This window comes from Mixophyes fleayi, chromosome 1, assembly GCF_038048845.1.
Source record: "Mixophyes fleayi isolate aMixFle1 chromosome 1, aMixFle1.hap1, whole genome shotgun sequence".
Classification (NCBI taxonomy): domain Eukaryota; kingdom Metazoa; phylum Chordata; class Amphibia; order Anura; family Limnodynastidae; genus Mixophyes; species Mixophyes fleayi.
In genome coordinates, this window is record NC_134402.1 from 434,503,414 (window position 1) to 434,523,730 (window position 20,317).

A 20,317-nucleotide genomic window follows, 5' to 3' on the forward strand; every position below is an offset into this window, starting at 1 on the left:
AAAAATGTGATTGATTTCCAAATGGGGTCAGTGTGATCACTACATATGGCAGAATCGCATTCTTTCTTTCTTGTTATATTTAATCACCAAGGATTACAGCAGTATATACATTACCAGTGACAGATGTGTTTCAGCTGTATGCAGGACTAGTACAGGAACTATGAACGTGCTCATCTGGATCATTCATCGTTACACTGGAGGAAACTCCCCTTTCTATTCACATAAATGTGTAAGTCAAGTCGCCAAACCCTATTGCCAGGGTATTAGGGGCGGTCTTCATCTCGGGTCAGATGACAAGTGCGTGAGGGGCGTAGTGATGTGATGATGTCACTATGGCCCCTCCCACTGCATTACAATGGCCCAATGTGTTGTGGGGTGGAGGGGCAGGGCTATGATGACAAGATCACGCCATCTAACACCGCCTCTATCCACTTCAACAGTGAAGTGGGAGGAATCCGGGAGTGATGCCTGCTTATCCGGTCCAGGAGACTCCCCGAAATTTACATATTATAGATACACATATACACAAGCAGGGTCACCCGGCGTTGCGCGGGTCCGATTTGTAATGTAAATTTTATATATTAGCAAACTATTTGGTAAATAGACCAAAAATGCCATTTAAAAAAAAAAGATTTGTTGATTTGTCATGTTGTGGTGGTTTCCTTCCAGCAATCAAACAATTGTTTACAACCCAAAAATTATGTTTTAACATATTTACATCTGACATTGTGGCTATGTGGTGTAAGAAGTTACTTTTTCGATACCAAATAACTATGTAAGATTTGGCAGCTTAACTTTGAGAGCTGTGGAAGCTATTTGCCAACAGACAGACAGACAAACACATTATATATATATGTATATGTGTATATATATATATATATATATATATATATATATATATATATATATATATATATATATACACACACATACATATACATACATACACACACACACAAGAGATATATAGAGAAGAGATATACTCTACCTACAACATTTCCAAACCACACCCATTCACACAGAACCGCACCCACTTTGATAGGATGAGTTTCTTTTCCTTGTCCAAGAATTGGAATAGTTGCACCAAAATTGAAAGACAGCTAAGGTCACAGGGAAGGAGACCACAGATGCACTAGTCAGGGGGGTGTACAGACCCCCCAAAAAGTGGAACACCCCTTTAATGTCATTAAACATACATTATATGTTTCTGTAATATGACAAGAAGTCACTCCTGGCTCCCATCCAATAATACACCCGTGTCAGCCGTAGAATGCAGCTGAGTCACTTACAATCATACCAGTACTCAGAGGGATATTGGACTGACTGCAGCAGACATGATAGAACTGTGACGACAGTGTCTGACTGTCCCGCATGTCCACACCTGTGTATTAAGACTCCACCAGACACTTAAAGTATGAGTGTGAGGATGAGACATTGTCCCAATAGGCTATTTACAGACTGCAGATGTTGGGCTACAAAACAAAATCAGTAACAGGAAACTGTCAATAAAAATTACATATTAATTCAATACAATATCACAAACAGCTGTAAGAGAGATAATTCAGTATAGTAGAGAACACCGATTATTCCATATATGGATCAATAATATTGTTCAACCTCTGGTCAGGATCTCAAATGGGGACCCCTGGTTGTCAAATGAGTAATACCTTCTATTAGGAACCACCTTTTTGGGGTCCAAGGAGCATGGCACTCTGACACTTGGGGCCCCAGCTAAATAAAGGTTCAGTGCTACTGATGTGGACCTGCTTCTAATAAATGATTGCATGTGAATATATGTAGCCCTGCAGAACGTCTCTCTTTAATGATGGAAAGGCCACATGCAGTTACTGTAGCGCCAGCTCTCAGGATGTCCAGGAGATGAGCGCCCAAACTGGATATTTCAGTATGCTGTCACTTTAAGTGAATCAATACTTCTTACTAAAACCCTAGCAGCGTGGTTTGGGAGATTGTTATTTAATAAAATCTGATATTTGCTGAGGTTTTGCACTGGAAAAATGCCCTGACCTAAAAACACACTACAAAACTGCCACGTTATACTGTTCTAACTTAGCAACTAAAAAAAAAAAAACCTGTTAAACCTACCAACATTTTTATAGCTGTGAATGTTCAATACAATAATGTGCAAAAAAACATTTTCAGCACTGGGTGATCTTTTTACAAACAGCTTTCCAGATATGGACGGCCCTGAATTCCTGAATGCAAGATCAGGACAAAGAACATTAACAGGATTTCCTGCAAAACAATATACTGACGACCTGGTTGCCATTGCAGGAATTTTCACACATGACAAACGTTCTGTTCGCTGGTTTAGGAAATTCCATCCCGCTGAATTTGCATATTGTGGACAAAGGTTCGTAGGGGGGGATGAAAGATTCCTCCTATTTCACTGCCTTCTAGGCAGGACAAGAAATAGCTCTGCAAGACCTGTATAGGTGACGTCTCGGTTTTCAATACCTCCATTTTATAGAATTTAATGTTTGCTTTTTTTTTTTTGCTGTACATTTATTTTTCTACAGTGCACACTTTGAGTGATCCATAGAATGTGGTTAAGACTATATATAATCTTGTGGCTGGCCAGCGAACTCTGTTTGATGGTTTTAGAGATTTGAAATTACAGAAGCTTTAACCTGTAATCCATACTTGACAACTCTCCCGGAATGTCCAGGAGACTCCCGCATTTTGTGAGAGTCTTCCGGACTCCCGGGCGAGTGTGGCAATCTCCCGAATTCTGCCCACTTCACTAGGAAGTGCCCCACTTCCTAGTGAAGTGGGCAGAATTAGATCCCAAACGGCGCGATTCCCGGTGAATGGCTGCGTTTAGCCCTGCCCCCCGCTGTCAAATGACGCGATTTGCGTCATTACGTCGTGGGGACGGGGCCAAAATGACGCGATTTTGGCGCTCCGCCCCCCGCCTGCTACAGAGAGTCTCCCGGACACCAACTTAAAAAAGTTGGTAAGTATGCTGTAATCTGATTTGTCTGCACTTCCTGTTTTCAGCAATGTTATTTTCTTATTTAGTTAAGCTGGATACACACTTACAGGATTTTTTAGCCGAATATCGGGTTAATCACATGATAAACGACCCTTTCGGCCCGATATCACATTAGTGTGTACGCTTCAACGATCAACGATTATGGTTCCAAAGCAAATCATATCGTTCGATTTGATTTTTAAACCGGACTAAAAATCTTGTTCAAACGGTGGAAGGATGTTGTTCTAATCCTGCAGTGTGTAAGCACTCACAACCAGCAGTGGCCATAGATCTCTATGGAATGTGCACAGTCACCATCATTACACATGAATCGGCACGCTGATCGGGACTTTTTTTTTTTTTTTTCCAACGGTTGGCAAAATCATTAACGATTTCGCAACGGGTGAAATTTTCTGTAGTGTGTACACAGCCTTAGTCTGGCAAGTTTACATTATATTAGTGGTTGTTGTGGGCTAGGTGAAGCTGGACACCTCATTGACTTCCCTTCCCTCGGCCTGAGAGAACTATCTAGTTTGGCTACACGGTTCCCGGCCATTCAAGCTCTCCTGTTACAGCGGCGGGATCACTTCTGGCATCGAAAGACGACCGCACACGCAGTCTGAGAGTGGTCGTTTCGGGGCCAATTACTCTGTACTGCCAGTGATATTGCAGCATTAGAGACTTTAGCAAATTCAGCAAAATTTGCATTTTAAAAGACATGGAAATATTTAGCTTCTCGACTAATTCCCTCTCCTCCTGGAAGGCGCTATGCGCCCGCCTTTGTTTCTGTCTGACGAGGATAATCATTACAGATCTGTAGTAATCTCTTAACAGAAATACACAGCCTGTCAACAAAGTATTGTTCTTGTCACCGATAATGAGAACCTGTCAACTACAGGAAAAACATTTACAGTGTCTTTTGCATTATGTATAAAAATCCCCTAAAACTGGAATCCACCCTCTTGTAAATGATTTAAAAAAAAATTGTTTACAGCCAGCATACTCCGGCCTCTCATTGGTGGGACCAGACGTGATAAAATGGGTATGATTGGTCTGTAGTGACCAACGCAATGCAATATCTTTCCCAGTGACCAATCATGACCTGCGATGTCAGGGGTAGGGTTGATCAGCTTAATGAGAAGCTCCAGTAGGCAGTGCATGGTGGCGGTAGAATCCTAAAGCACAGTGCGACTGCTGCATAGAAGGTAAGAACTAGTCAGCTCCTCACTGAGAAGATTGAGATTTCTGCCTGGTTATAATTTTGCTCCAATTAAACAATTTCAGCATTCTGCATTCTATGAAGCAGTTCTTTCTCCCTTGCCTAACCTATACCACCAGTCCCAGTAAAGAATTCAATAAACGTCTGTCTCCCTCTTCTTTTCCCCATACTTACAAATAAGATAACGTTCACATTTGCCAGCCTAGACAACTGTGTGTGTTGGCAGCACTAGCGGAGAGGATCAGGCTCTACCTGGAGCAACTCCTGAGCGGGTAGGAAGATAAAGTAATATGGAATTCCGCAAGATGTTTTTACTTATTTATGTGATGTTTAAAATCTTTATTCTTCCTTAAAGTCTCTTTTTCCCTAGCTTGGAGTGGACACAGCAGACTTTCTGGTAGTTGGAAGATAGTAACTGCAGAGACAAATCCTTTGTTGAGGACACCAGTGTTGTTTTATGGGCACTGTGATATTTCTCTGTAGGGTAAGTGTGTCTATACACTGCTAGTGGAACAGATCATCACGTCTCAGCTAGAACATGGTAATACAGAAGCAGAAGCAGAACAGACTCTATTTATAAACACGTCTGTCACGGAGTTCCTCTCCAAAGAGACACTATTCTATTCTAGCCAGTGACTCTCCCGGTGACTAAACTAAGCACAGTTGCTAAGACGGAAGCCTAGTTTTGCCGGAGATGTCAGATGCCTGTAACACTACCTAAAATTCCAGCCTCATGCAAATTTTAGCAGATTTTCATTGTCAAAGTCTGCAAAGCCAGAGATCCCCTTACCACAGCCTAACCTGAGCTTCAGGAGAACCATACAATAACTTGTGCTTAAATGAAATACATAAACATCTATACTTACATATAGATGGAAAGAACATTAAGGTACAAGTTCCATACAATATGTATAATAAAAATAAATACATTTTACAATGTATTGTACCAGCGAAAATACATCATCATCATTTTTTTGTCTTTTATTTTTTTCGATGTAACTGTTGCCACTGAAAAAGTTCAGCCTGTTTCCACTGATGGATGAAATACACATTGTAACAAATACAGTTTGGAATGTTCCAAGTGTTGAAGTTGACAAATCAGAAAATGTGTTTTGTTTCTAGATATGTTCTAAAGAAGAACTTCAGGTGTCCTCCATCACATCCCCACAATCCTCCACTAGCTCTTATAACGAATGACTCTCCAGGCAGTACAGCCTGGACAATGCAAAATTCAGAATGCAGTGTGCTGGGTTGTCAGAAAGATCCTGAATTAAGAAGGCTATTCAGAGCAGGGGCGAACGCAGGGTGGGTTTCTGGGTCTCCAGACACCCCTCCCCTCACGAAGTGCCCCACATAGCGGCACTGTACTATATAGAAGCGTCCGCGGCGGTGCTGTATTGTATACAGCACCGCCGCGGACGATTCTTTGACAGCGCCGCGGCTGCTGTTTAGTACAGTGCTGCCGAAACGCAGCAGCTCACTCGCTTTTTTTTTTTGGTGGGGGGGAACCCCCCCCTAAAAATCCTGAGTGCGTCCCTGCAGAGGTATAGTTTAACGCCAACACCACTAACGGAAGAGCGGCCACACTGAACAGGTTATCATAAAAAAATAATACGCCTTTACTGTTGCAAGGCAGTAACCGTTTCATGAAGTAATTCTTAGTATGCTAGTATTACACAGGCAGAATAAAAAACACACAATACATACAAGTTTGTTATCTCTCATCCAGAAACATGTTATTGGGAAAGTTCCAAAAACTAGTAAGAAAATTATAGGAACGTCATCAGTGTGTGTCTCCTACTATCACTGTGAGGAGCGCTGCCGAAAAATTTAACGTGGAGGGGAATACCAGCGCAGTGTGAGGAAGGACCAGAGTCTTTTGTAAATGTATTTTGCATATTTAAAGATATGGGGGTATATTTACTAAACTGCGGGTTTGAAAAAGTGGAGGTGTTGCCTATAGCGACCAATCAGATTCTAGCTGTCATTTTATAGAATGTACTAAATAAATGATAGCTAGAATCTGATTGGTTGCTGTAGACAACATCTCCACTTTTTCAAACACGTAGTTTATTAAATATACCCCATGGTGCCCAAAAATAAGGAAAAAGCCCTCAAGCCCCAATCATGCTGGGTAATGGATCCCATACCTGTATTGATTGCAAAATAAGTAATTTGGACAAATGGATGCAGTACTCGAGAAGGATGTGATACTTTGTACACATTTGTGCAACATGTATTGATCGCAAGCTCAAACTCCCTTACTGCACAGTGTGCCACTGATCTCAGAGACTGACACACTGTGTATCGATGATATTCACCTATTCTACATTACAGTCTGGTAACCAGATGCCGATAAAACGTAACGACGTGCCTGAACGATCAGTCTAATGATCAATTTGAGATCCGTCTCCTCATTTTCAGCCGTGCCTTTGCATAGAGAAAGAAAAAACAAAACTCTGTAAAACGTGAATTAAAAAATAAAGTGCAGGTTTGGGTTCTGGTTTTGTGGCATCTTCCCAGAACATGTGTTCTGTTCATATTTTCTTCTTTTGACAATACAGCCTGGATGATGGAAACCATTTGCACAGAGGATGCTGTTGGACACCCAAGTCTGTGATTTACTCCCAGGCAGGAGATAGAAGTCACACTAATTCCCCAGTTCTTTAAACAATCACCATTTCTGACTACAATATCTTTTTATACATTATACGGTGCGTAAACACTAACACTCAGACTTTCCTAATAAAATTGTGATTGCCTGTAAATCTGCCCGGCCATAAACCACATGGACGAGTGGGTGAAGTCTCTTCCCGTATAATGTTTCCTGTCCAGTGTGTGACCGAACGGACCACATGTCCAGTCATTGGTCAGCTGCCCAGCAATCAGATCATCACTTGTTATTGGGCTGTAGTACTGGTGCTGGCCCTGAAGCATTTAATATTCCCGGCCAGCAGTAACATTGAATAGCTTATATAAATACTGGATTGTATGTATATTAATAGTTAGACGACACACAGCACTAAAATAAACATTGGACTTTCTATCCACAACGTGATATTTCAGACCCTGAGCACTAATCTAGGCTGCCTGATGGATCATATGGGTTTGTATCCACACGATACTAGTATAGTATAGGGAAAAAGCTGTCGCATTTGTGAGACAGAAAACCAGGATAAAACCCTTCATATTATGGTGCTTAGTGCTTAAATGCCGCCTTATATTTCCTTTTAATATGGAGTGAAAACTGGTAACTAAAGTTTCCACACATTAGATTTATGACGACAGGAGCCTTTATCATAGTGAACCGCTTACTGACCAAGGTTGTAACCACCCAGCGATGGATGTAGCTGGCCTAGTTCTTGTAGGGAAATACTAAGTGTACATGGAGTTAAAAGGGTTTTCTACTTTAAAAATCCATTTCACTAAACCCCTTTCCTTACAAATAATCTCGGTGTTGGATCTCTTCTGCAATGCCAACGGTGAACAGCAGAGGTCCTCGCTATAGACTTTGCCCTACAGCCACCAACCTGCTTCCCCTCCTCACCCAAAGAGAGTATTACTGTACTCCTTAGTCAGGTGACATTCAGACCAGCAACTATCATCATCATTTGTTTATATAGCACCACTAATTTCGCAGGGCTGTACAGAGAACTCACATCAGTCCCTGCCCCATTGGAGCTTACAGTCTATATTCCCTAACACACACAGACAGACACACAGACTAAGTTCAATTTGTTAGTAGCCAATTAACCTACTAGTATGTTTTTGGAGTGTGGGGAGGAAACCGGAGCACCCGGAGGAAACCCACACAAACAAGTGCAGAACATACAAACTCCGCAGAGATAAGACCATGGTCGAAAATTTAACTCATGACTCCAGTGCTGTGAGGCAGAAGTGCTAACCACTGAGCCACCGTGCTGCCCCAACTATGCTGTACTATGTTTACTTGCCTCTATGTGGACCAGTCACTTACACACAAAAGGAGGCACATTTTTTTGGCCCGAAGCAATATTCACCCTAACGAAGTGCCTTGTGCCTCAGTGATGTCACTAATTTCTTGTTGATTGAAAAACTGTGTTTCTATTAGGGATGTGCACCGGCGACTTTTGAGGTCTCGTGTTTTGTGTTTTGGATCCGGATTTTCGTTATTTTTGAGGTTCGGATTTGTCTCGCAAAACACTTGACGAAAGGTCTCGGTTCGGATTTAAGGTATTGGATTCGGATTTTTTTTGAAAAAAACATTAAAAGTTTAAAAATCAAGTTTTTGGGCTTATTTTCACTCCTAGGCTATTATTAACCTCAATAACATTCAATAACAAGCATTTCCACTAATTTACAGTGTATTCTGAACACCTCACAATATAGTTATTAGTCCAAAACGTTGCAAAAAGGTATCTTTCTGGACTGCGTAGAGGAGTGGGTCACCACAATATATATTAAAAACCCTGAACTTTTATGATTCGCACCAATAATTGTACCTGGACTGCGTAGAGGAGTGGGTCACCACAATATCTTAAAAACCCTGAACTTTTATGATTCGCACCAATAATTGTACCTGGACTGCGTAGAGGAGTGGGTCACCACAATATATTAAAAACCCTGAACTTTTATGATTCGCACCAATAATTGTACCTGGACTGCGTAGAGGAGTGGGTCACCACAATATATTAAAAACCCTGAACTTTTATGATTCGCACCAATAATTGTACCTGGACTGCGTAGAGGAGTGGGTCACCACAATATATTAAAAACCCTGAACTTTTATGATTCGCACCAATAATTGTACCTGGACTGCGTAGAGGAGTGGGTCACCACAATATCTTAAAAACCCTGAACTTTTATGATTCGCACCAATAATTGTACCTGGACTGCGTAGAGGAGTGGGTCACCACAATATCTTAAAAACCCTGAACTTTTATGATTCGCACCAATAATTGTACCTGGACTGCGTAGAGGAGTGGGTCACCACAATATATTAAAAACCCTGAACTTTTATGAATCGCACCAATAAATGTACCTGGACTGCGTAGAGGAGTGGGTCACCACAATATATATAATAAGAAAACCACCAACTTGTTTGATTCGCACCAATAAATGTACCTGGACTGCGTAGAGGAGTGGGTCACCACAATATATTAAAAACCCTGAACTTTTATGAATCGCACCAATAAATGTACCTGGACTGCCTAGAGGAGTGGGTCACCACAATATATATAATAAGAAAACCATCAACTTGTTTGATTCGCACCAATAAATGTACCTGGACTGCGTAGAGGAGTGGGTCACCACAATATATATAATAAGAAAACCATCAACTTGTTTGATTCGCACCAATAAATGTACCTGGACTGCGTAGAGGAGTGGGTCACCACAATATATTAAAAACCCTGAACTTTTATGAATCGCACCAATAAATGTACCTGGACTGCCTAGAGGAGTGGGCACTGGGCACCACAATAAAATATATAAAAAACCTTCAACAGGTCTGCATTACACTACACATACGGCTGCTCCTCCATCCTCTCCATCATATACATGTTGGAGTTTTAGCGTGTGACAACCTCTTGTTTTTGATAATGTCAGTGCATTTTGAATATTTTTCAATTTGCCCCACACCACTGAATGTACTTTATCTATGATACGCATCTATCTATCTTGACTGCGTAGTGTGGTGGCCCCGGTACACAATTTGGTACCGAGGCCACAATATAATTAAAAAACCCTCCACGTGTCAGAATTCTACCAAACAAGTATCTGGACTGCGTAGTGGGGTGGCCCCGGTACCCAATTTGATACCGGGGCCACAATAAAATAAATACACCCTCCACGTGTCAGAATTCCACCAAACAAGTATCTGGACTGCGTAGTGGGGTGGCCCCGGTACCCAATTTGATACCGGGGCCACAATAAAATAAATACACCCTCCACGTGTCAGAATTCCACCAAACAAGTATCTGGACTGCGTAGTGGGGTGGCCCCGGTACCCAACTTGATACCGGGGCCACAATACCTCCTCCAAACATGCTACAGACAATTCGTCATTGAGATCCCATCAAGTATGTTAAAGACAGACAGGGTCCAAGTGTTATTAGTTGACTTTGTAAAGAAAAAAACTGTCCCTGTTGCACATAGTCGTGCAATGAAGACTTACTTTTTCATTTAAAGGCACGATCTTTCAAGTGTAGTGTTTGTAAGTCTAAAGTCATATTATACTTTTGGTAAAATTGGTTTTTTTTGTTCCTCTTTATGTTAATTAATTAGTAATAGAATTAAAGTAGGAAATAGAATTAAATAGAATTAAAGTAGGAAATAGAGTGGTATAGAGTTGTAGTGTGGTATAGATAGAGTGGTCCACACAATATAATAATAAAACCCTCAACTGGTCTGAATTCCACCAAACAAGTATCTTGACTGCGTAGTGTGGTGGCCCCGGTACACAATTTGGTACCGAGGCCACAATATAATTAAAAAACCCTCCATGTGTCGGAATTCCACCAAACAAGTATCTGGACTGCATAGTGGGGTGGCCCCGGTACCCAATTTGATACCGGGGCCACAATACCTCCTCCAAACATGCTCCAGACAATTCGTCATTGACAGACCCCAGACAGACAGGGTCGTAGTGTTATTGTTTGACTTTGTAAACCCAAAAAAATGTCCCTGTTGCACTTGCACATAGTCGTGCAATGAAGACTGACTTTTTCATTTAAAGGCACGATCTTTCAAGTGTAGTGTTTGTAAGTCTAAGTCATATTATACTTTTGGTAAAATTGGTTTTTTTTGTTCCTCTTTATGTTAATTAATTAGTAATAGAATTAAAGTAGGAAATAGAATTAAATAGAATTAAAGTAGGAAATAGAGTGGTATAGAGTTGTAGTGTGGTATAGATAGAGTGGTCCACACAATATAATAATAAAACCCTCAACTGGTCTGAATTCCACCAAACAAGTATCTTGACTGCGTAGTGTGGTGGCCCCGGTACACAATTTGGTACCGAGGCCACAATATAATTAAAAAACCCTCCATGTGTCGGAATTCCACCAAACAAGTATCTGGACTGCATAGTGGGGTGGCCCCGGTACCCAATTTGATACCGGGGCCACAATACCTCCTCCAAACATGCTCCAGACAATTCGTCATTGACAGACCCCAGACAGACAGGGTCGTAGTGTTATTGTTTGACTTTGTAAACCCAAAAAAATGTCCCTGTTGCACTTGCACATAGTCGTGCAATGAAGACTGACTTTTTCATTTAAAGGCACGATCTTTAAAGTGTCAGAAAGAGAGAGAAGACACAGGAGAGGAGAGTTGTAGCTGGGGACCTGGGGTGGAAGCTCCCAGGCTCCCCCAGCATTGCCTGGAAGTCTGAGCGTGGTGACTGAGCCAGGGCAAGGAATGTGTGCCCTGGATGAGGGGGAGAACTCCATGCCACTATAGTGAACCCAAGAGAGAGGGGGACACTGCACATGGAAGAGGCCCTGGAGTGAGGGCTGCTACAAGAGGCATGGTAGCTGTAGTGTCAGATCCTGAGGCTGAGAGTACACAGAGTGACGTGTCAGAGCACAGGAGACATTATCCCCGCAGAGGAGGGATGAGCTGCAGTTGAGAGGTCTGTTGTTGAAATAGGACATGCACACTTTAACAAACCAATCATTTCAGCGACAGGGCCTACCAAACAACTTTGACTGAAATGATTGGTTTGTTTGGGCCCCCACACCAAAAAAGCTATTCATCTCTCCCTGTACAGACTAAACAGGCTCTACTGAGGCAAGATGTCGTCCTCATCCTCAACCTCTGATTCCTCTCCCCCTACAGTGTGTACTTCCTCCTCATCACACATTATCAATTCGTCCCCGCTGGACTCCACAACCACAGGTCCCTCTGTAGTATCTGGAGGGCAGTGCTGTACTTCATTGAGGAATTGATTATTCATTTTTATAAACATCATTTTTTCAACGTTGTGAGGAAGCAACCTCCTTCGCCGCTCACTGACCAGGTTCCCCGCTGCACTAAAAACTCTTTCCGAGTACACACTGGAGGGGGGACAACTCAGGTAAAATAGAGCCCGTTTGTACAGGGGCTTCCAAACTGCCTTTTTTTCCTGCCAGTAACAATATGGACTGTCTGACATGTCTACTTGGATGGTGTCAGCAAAGTAATCCTCCACAATTTTTTCAATTGTGACAGCATCCAATGCAGCGAGAGTAGACATGTCTGCAATGGTTGGCAGGTCCTTCAGTCCGGACCAGATGTTATCAGCATCCCCGCCAGTGCCTCTTTTGGGAAAACTGAGCTTTTTCCTCGCAGCCATAGATGTGGAAGAAAATGAGGGTGGAGCTGTTGGCATGTCACGGTCCTCTTCAGAGGACAATCTCCTGACCAGCAGGTCTTTGCACCGCTGTAGATTTGTGTCCGCCGGAAACAGAGACACAACATACGCTTTAAACCGAGGATCGAGCACGGTGGCCAGAATGTATTCCTCTGACTTTAAAAGAGTGACCACCCTCGGATCCTGGCAAAGCGTACGAAGGGCTACATCCACAAGAGCTACATGCTTGCTGTAATCGCAATGGCTTACCAGCTCCTCCCTCACTTTCTCCAGCTGCTTCTGCAACAGCCTGATCAGGGGAATGACCTGACTCAAGCTGGCAGTGTCGGAACTGACTTCTCGTGTGGCAAGTTCAAATGGCTGCAGAACCTTGCACAACACGGAAATCAGTCTCCACTGCGCTTGACTCAGGCGCATCCCCACTCCTTTGCCTATGTCGTAGGTGGCTGTGTAGGCCTGAATGGCCTTTTGCTGCTCCTCCATCCTCTGCAGCATATAGAGGGTGGAGTTCCAGCGCGTCACAACCTCTTGTTTGAGGTGATGGCAGGGCAGGTTCAAGCTTTTTTGATGTGCCTCTAGTCTGCGGTAGGCACTGGCTGAATGCCGAAAGTGTCCAGCAATTTTGCGGGCCACCGCAAGCATCTCCTGCACACCCCTGTCACTCTTGAGGTAATGCTGCACCACCAAATTAATGGTGTGGGCAAAACATGGGACGTGCTGGAAATTGCCCATATTTAATGCCCGCACAATGTTACTGGCATTGTCTGACACCACAAATCCCCATGAGAGTCTAAGTGGGGTAAGCCACTGGGAGATAATTTCCCTCATTTTCTCTAATATGTTGGCAGCGTTGTGCCTCTTATTAAAGCCTGTAATGCACAATGTTGCCTGCCTTTGCATGAGCAGCCATTTTGTAGATGCTGCTACTGATGCAGCTGTTGCTGTTGCTGCGGAAGGGGATGCATCTACCCAGTGGGCTGTCACAGTCATATAGTCCTTCGTTTGCCCAGAACCACTTGTCCACATGTCCGTGGTTAAGTGGACAGTGGGTACAACCGCATTTTTAAGAGCACTGAGGACACTTGATCGTACTTCTCTGTACATTTTTGGTATCGCCTGCCTAGTGAAGTGGAATCTCGAGGGGATTTGGTACCGGGGACACAATACCTCCATCAACCCTCTAAATCCCACTCCACTGATGGCGGACACCGGGCGCACGTCTAACACCAACATTGCAGTTACAGCCGCAGTTATACGCTTTGCAATAGGGTGACTACTATCGTATTTGGTGGTCATGGCAAACGACTGTTGGACGGTCAATTGTTTGGTGAAAGACTTAGCGGTCTTACGACTTCCCCTCTGGGAAGATGACCGACTAACAGCAGCAACAGCAGCAGTGGCAGTAGTAGGCGTACCGCTGCAGGATTCCTCGGATGAATCCCGTATTGAGGAGGACTCAGTCTGGCTGGTGACTTGGGCTGCAGGACTGAATCTGATGGAGATTGTGGAGGAAGTTGACGAGGAGGGTGTTGCTGGTGTGTATCCAACTGGACCACGGGATTTAGGTGTCCCTGTACCGATGAGGGTCCTAGCCCCAGTTCCTGAACTAACCACTGAACTATGAAGGTTATTCAGGTGGCGTATAAGGGAGGATGTTCCTAGGTGGGCAAGATCCTTACCCCTGCTTATTTGAGCTTTACATAAGCTACATATTGCCATACATTGGTTGTCTGGATTTGGATAAAAATAACTCCAGACCGAAGAGGTGCATTTTTTGGTCTTCTGACCAGGCATGACGATGGGCTTTTTCATCCCATGGACATCAGCTGTTTCCCCCCCTGGTGCCTCATTTACAATAACCACATCACCATCCTCATCATCAAGTTCCTCCACAGCGCCAGCTACATCATCAATAGCCTCCTCCCGAGCCACCTCTTCCCGTACAGTGATGGGAAGGTCAGGCTTGACAACCACCAACACCCTTGGACTCGCCTTGGGGATTTGTGATAATTTCTCTTTAGAAGGCAGAGTTGTTTGCTGTTTTGTTGCTGACAGCATAACTCTCTTCAATTTTTTGTAGGGTGGGGGAGGAGGAGGAGGGCTAAGATCCGTGGGTGAAGCTGAACCACTAGTCATGAACACGGGCCAGGGCCTAAGCCGTTCCTTGCCACTCCGTGTCGTAAATGGCATATTGGCAACTTTACGTTTCTCCTCAGATGATTTTAAGTTTCTCTTTTTGCTACTTTTTCTTAACTTGGGCTTTTTGGATTTTACATGCCCGGTACTACGAGATTGGGCATCGGGCTTGGAAGACGACGTTGATGGCATTTCATCGTCTATGTCATGACTAGTGGCAGCAGCTTCAGCATTAGGAGGAAGTGGGTCTTGATCTTTCCCTACTTTATCCTCCAAATGTTTGGTCTCCATTATATGTAGCACAAGATACTGCAGAATGTGTGAACTTGGTAATATTGCAGTACCAATGGACTGGTTTTGCAAATTTGGTTATAATTATTATATATTTTTTTTTTTTTTTTTTTTTTATTTTTTTTTACTTTTTTTTTATTTTTAAAAAACTTGGGAATAGTGGGGAAATAACTATGCCCTTAGAAGCACAGAGCACAGGACACAGCACCACTGGACTGAACAGGACACGGCACAGGACCCAGCAGCACTACGGAACTCAGCAGGACAGAGCACAGGACACAGCACCACTGGACTGATACTGCAGAATGTGTGAACTTGGTAATATTGCAGTACCAATGGACTTATAATGCTGGATTGGTTTTGCAAATTTGGTTATAATTATTATATATTTTTTTTTTTTAAATTTTTTATTATTTTTTACTTTTTTTTTATTTTTTAAAAACTTGGGAATAGTGGGGAAATAACTATGCCCTTAGAAGCACAGAGCACAGGACACAGCACCACTGGACTGAACAGGACACGGCACAGGACCCAGCAGCACTACGGAACTCAGCAGGACAGAGCACAGGACACAGCACCACTGGACTGATACTGCAGAATGTGTGAACTTGGTAATATTGCAGTACCAATGGACTTATAATGCTGGATTGGTTTTGCAAATTTGGTTATAATTATTATATATTTTTTTTTTTTTTAAATTTTTTATTATTTTTTACTTTTTTTTTATTTTTTAAAAACTTGGGAATAGTGGGGAAATAACTATGCCCTTAGAAGCACAGAGCACAGGACACAGCACCACTGGACTGAACAGGACACGGCACAGGACCCAGCAGCACTACGGAACTCAGCAGGACAGAGCACAGGACACAGCACCACTGGACTGATACTGCAGAATGTGTGAACTTGGTAATATTGCAGTACCAATGGACTTATAATGCTGGATTGGTTTTGCAAATTTGGTTATAATTATTATATATTTTTTTTTTTTTTAATTTTTTATTATTTTTTACTTTTTTTTTATTTTTTAAAAACTTGGGAATAGTGGGGAAATAACTATGCCCTTAGAAGCACAGAGCACAGGACACAGCACCACTGGACTGAACAGGACACAGCACAGGACCCAGCAGCACCACTGACCTCAGAAGGACAGAGCACAGCACACAGCACCACTGGACTGATACTGCAGAACACAGCACAGCACAGCACAGCACAGCACAGCACTAAACAGCACAGCACTAAACAGCACAGAACTAAACAGCACAGAACTAAACAGCACAGAACTAAACAGCACAGAACTAAACAGCACAGAGGACCACCTAACACACCCTCCCTCTACCCTGATCAATGCCCGAGTGAAGATGGCGGCGACTAGCGGGGAATTTATAGGATCCGAGTATCGCGAGATCCGACAACGGGATTATGAGTCAGAGCCTCAGTTTCACTTTTGAATTTGGCGCCAATACCCGGATCTGTCTCGGATCCGACTCGGATCCGCAACGTTCGGGTGGGCTCGGATTTCAGAAATCCGAGCGCGCTCATCCCTAGTTTCTATAACTATTACTTTAGCCTTAGAGAGCGCACAAGGAATATACAGTATATGTAGTAAGATTTGCAGGATGGCACATTAACTACGATAAATTACAGCCTTCCGATGACTTGAAGAACTCTAAATCTCTGAAATCTAACATGCAGAAGCGCTACTGACAACACTCACAAAATTACCAATAAATCCTTTCATGAAACAGCTAGAACTGAACATATTTAAGACAAAGCTTTGATAATAGGGTACTTCTTCTTTCCTTAAACATACAAAGCCCACCTGTAAACTTATTACAAGCCGCTGTTAGGAGCCTACATAGCTGACTACAGAGGACAGTAGGTGAACTTTAAATATGACTCCCAGGATTCCACATCGTAACCAGAGGTGCATGCTCCAATCAACCAAAGGGGAAAGGGCCCCATTTATCCCCATCCCAGGAGCCATAAGGCCTCTTAGAGGGATAATTGTCTACAGACTCCCCTTCACCGAAGCTAAGGGGGCCCCTTGACCTCCCTGATCTATGCAGCTAATGGCCCCTAATGGGGCAAAGATCTTCAGGCCCATCTCCATCTGCAGAGAACGGAATGTTCAGCTCCCCGTAGAAGGAGGATATTCTGACTGCTTGGCCCGTAAGTGTCACACCCAAACCACTCAAAAAACAAAAATGTAACACACAAAGAAAAGATGTGAAAAGTGCAAAGAGTAGTGCATGAGCATATAAAAAGTTTCCAAAAAGCTAAGGCAAAGGAAACAATAGTGCTTTTACTTTGGACCAAATTCTGTATCAGACAAATCCAATCTGCCCAACTGTGTTCCCAGTCTGCCCTGCTCTTACTCCCCTTTTTGCTGGGGGGAGAACAGGACTGTCTCACTAAAAACAAGGCTGTCGGGGGCATGGCGCATGTGTTATAACGGTATGGGCATTCTTACCACCCTCGTGAGTATTCCACCGTCTTGAAGTTATTCTGTGTGGACTGTGCTTCCCCAGCTGATATATAACAAACACTGCCAGCATGAGGCTTTATTTCCTGTGCTCTGCTTTATCTTCTGGGCAAAGAAGAACTGATCCCTAAGCTGCAAATAGGACGGAGCGAATATGGGTGACTATGTCCTGTCAGCCCTTGTGCCCAGTACCAGTGTAAGCTAAACATACCCCTGGATTTGTGCAGATACCGCAACGTTTTGCTGCAGACAACGTGGAGCTGATATCTGTGCATAAAGAGTGCCGTCATCCATAACGACAATCAGTTTAATTTCCTACACTGTACTAGAAAAATGAACGGTAACTACGTGTAACACCACCTGTTTTGCACTAGTTTTATAAAGAAATAAGTTTCCTAAAAATATCAGTGAACCAAACATCAGAAATATAACAAGTTGCTACATATAAACTTTCACAATTTAAATCTGCCTTCTTTTCATTGACTGTATGAGACCGTGCGGACACTTGTATTACACTGCAGTTACAATACGGACAATAAAAGGTAACAATGCAGGCTGAGGTTCCGCTACTTACGTCACTTTTCCGAAACTTTGCTTTTAAACTTTTCATGTTTTTTCCATTCAACTTCACACAGCTTTATTGTTCTTCAAAACCTGTGAAATCAAACACAAAATCACATCAGTAATTCAGCTCTTTGCGGGATCCCTTATTCTGCAGCAGAGAAACAAAAAAATATATAACAGACGGATTTGCGGTGTCACTGCATGTACACCTGATGTAACTTACTTCTCAATAAGGAAACAATATATGTTTGTTTGTGGGCTGCTTCTGGTCAGAAAAACAGATTATTGATGATTGTGTTACATGTTATGATATTGTTATATTGATTGGTAGCAGCAATATACACATTTTTAATCTTACAGGGAATATCTTTGTCTCCCCTTGATAGACCCCCTCCCCTCATGTAGCACTCAGGTGAGGTTTCCTATCCTAGAAACTAAGCTTTTACCTTAATTACACTGCAGAAGGCCAACACATTTGTGTTTTCTGGAGGACTAGGATTATGGACAAACATTTCTTCTTCATCAAAGGAAGGTGAGGAATCAAGGAGACAGCTGATTGGTGCTGTGACCATGCAATCAGCTGTCGTTGCTACAACACACCTCCTCCTTAGAGGATTTCAGGGCATTCACTTTAATATGATCACAAATGGCATTGGTCTATTAGACAATCCATTGGGGGTTACCCATTACTAAACAAATCCCTGAAATAACTTTATATGACTTAAATAACAAAGTAACACATTCACGTAAACCTGTACAAACTTGGTAGCTTGTAAAAAGAAAGCCGAGATTGGCCTTGTTGTCTCTCTGCTCCCCAATGGGCAGACTCTAGTTCCAGCTATAGACACGATGAATGTAAAGGCAGCATTAGAAGTATTACTAATTGGAGAATACTGATTTGCATGGAGCTCCTCTTGTGAGGCAGGTTCAACCAAATGGATAAAGCAGCTCAAGGATGACCATGGAATGTTCTCAACAATCCGATCGATCCATCGAGCAAGACCAACGTCACCCATCAATGCCTGAAAAATTATAGCTTCAGGGGGATGAACTCTAAGCATATTGTACCTATCATCCCACTAGTTGGCGAGACCCAAAACACAGTGAAAGCGATACATTCTTTATACCATTATCTTTAAAGAAATAGTAATAAACATAGCAGAGTAAGGAAGGCAGGGGCAACTTGGGAATTATTTTGACTTGGGGGTGCCTTGAAAAAATTATGGAAGCCCTAAGGGTGCTTCACACTGAGAAAGTTTGGGATCCACTAACATAGCTTATCCATATGTGTATATGCTGGTTCATGCAAGTGGTGCCACAAAACATATTTGGTTCTTTACTCTAGAAATCACAAACAGGTTGGGAGGAAAGGAGAAACTCAGTCAGTATTAAAGATGCCCCTGGGTCCAAGAGCTTACTGTCTACTTACTTGGGAGACAGAGAGACCGGTACAATAAAAGTGGTGTCACGATTTGGGAATTTTCACAGTGCTAACGACCTACGAGGTGCCCACATGCCAAGAGTCCGATTTGAGGATGCAGAAATAGATGGAGCCCCCAGGAGAGGGGTCTAGGGCCACAATAAATGTGTGTAACACATGTGGGTCTAGACACACTTTGTGTGGATCATTATATAAGGAGCAGAGAGACAGGTTTAAGGTGCGCTTGTACCAGACGGTACAATTCCCTCCAGAATAAACAACCATGGTCACGGTCAGGTTTGGAATAATTAACTAAACGTTGTAGGAACAATAAAATCTAACACTCTCTCTCCAGAAATAGACATTCTACATATTTACATGTAAAAGGTAAGGTTCACTTTTGTAGGCTGTTTTTTTTTATTTATCTTTTATTTTAAATGTGCATAATGACTCTTAAGGGTCTATATCCCCTATAACTCTTATCCTATATCAAACTATTCGCTAGATACACACTCTAGCAGAGTGTATCTAGCACTTACCGTTCCTCTATATGTTTGGATGATGCCTTGCAGAATAATACCAGTTTCCCCCCTATAGTATGTGCCCAGCACTTCACTAAGGATAGAACCAAATGCTGGCTGTAGCTGTACACCGGTATTCCAGTGTGTACCTTTGTCCCAGCACTCGTCTGAGATTGACGGGCAGCTCTAATATATTTCTTTCATTACTTTATTACCTTTGGCAGCACAACACTAAACATATTTGTCATGTTTTGGCACGGCCTGTACAATACGATTGCTTGTTTATTATATCAATGCATTTGTACATTCACAGCCCAGCATGGTAACTGCAGACTCTCTTCCCGCGCAGAGACTTCCTCA

At 42.7% G+C, this 20,317-nt stretch overlaps 1 protein-coding gene across 6 annotated transcripts in view; it reads right to left on the reverse strand.

Moving 5' to 3' along the window:
• RAI14 (retinoic acid induced 14) overlaps positions 1-20,317 on the reverse strand; it is a 120,376-nt gene that overhangs the window by 78,884 nt on the left and 21,175 nt on the right. For all 6 annotated transcript variants that reach the window (XM_075184536.1, XM_075184564.1, XM_075184545.1 and 3 more), the window contains exon 2: positions 18,027-18,106. In XM_075184536.1, the coding sequence (XP_075040637.1) occupies positions 18,027-18,062 (36 nt within the window). In that variant the 5' untranslated portion in view covers positions 18,063-18,106. The remainder of the gene's footprint in view (positions 1-18,026; positions 18,107-20,317) is intronic.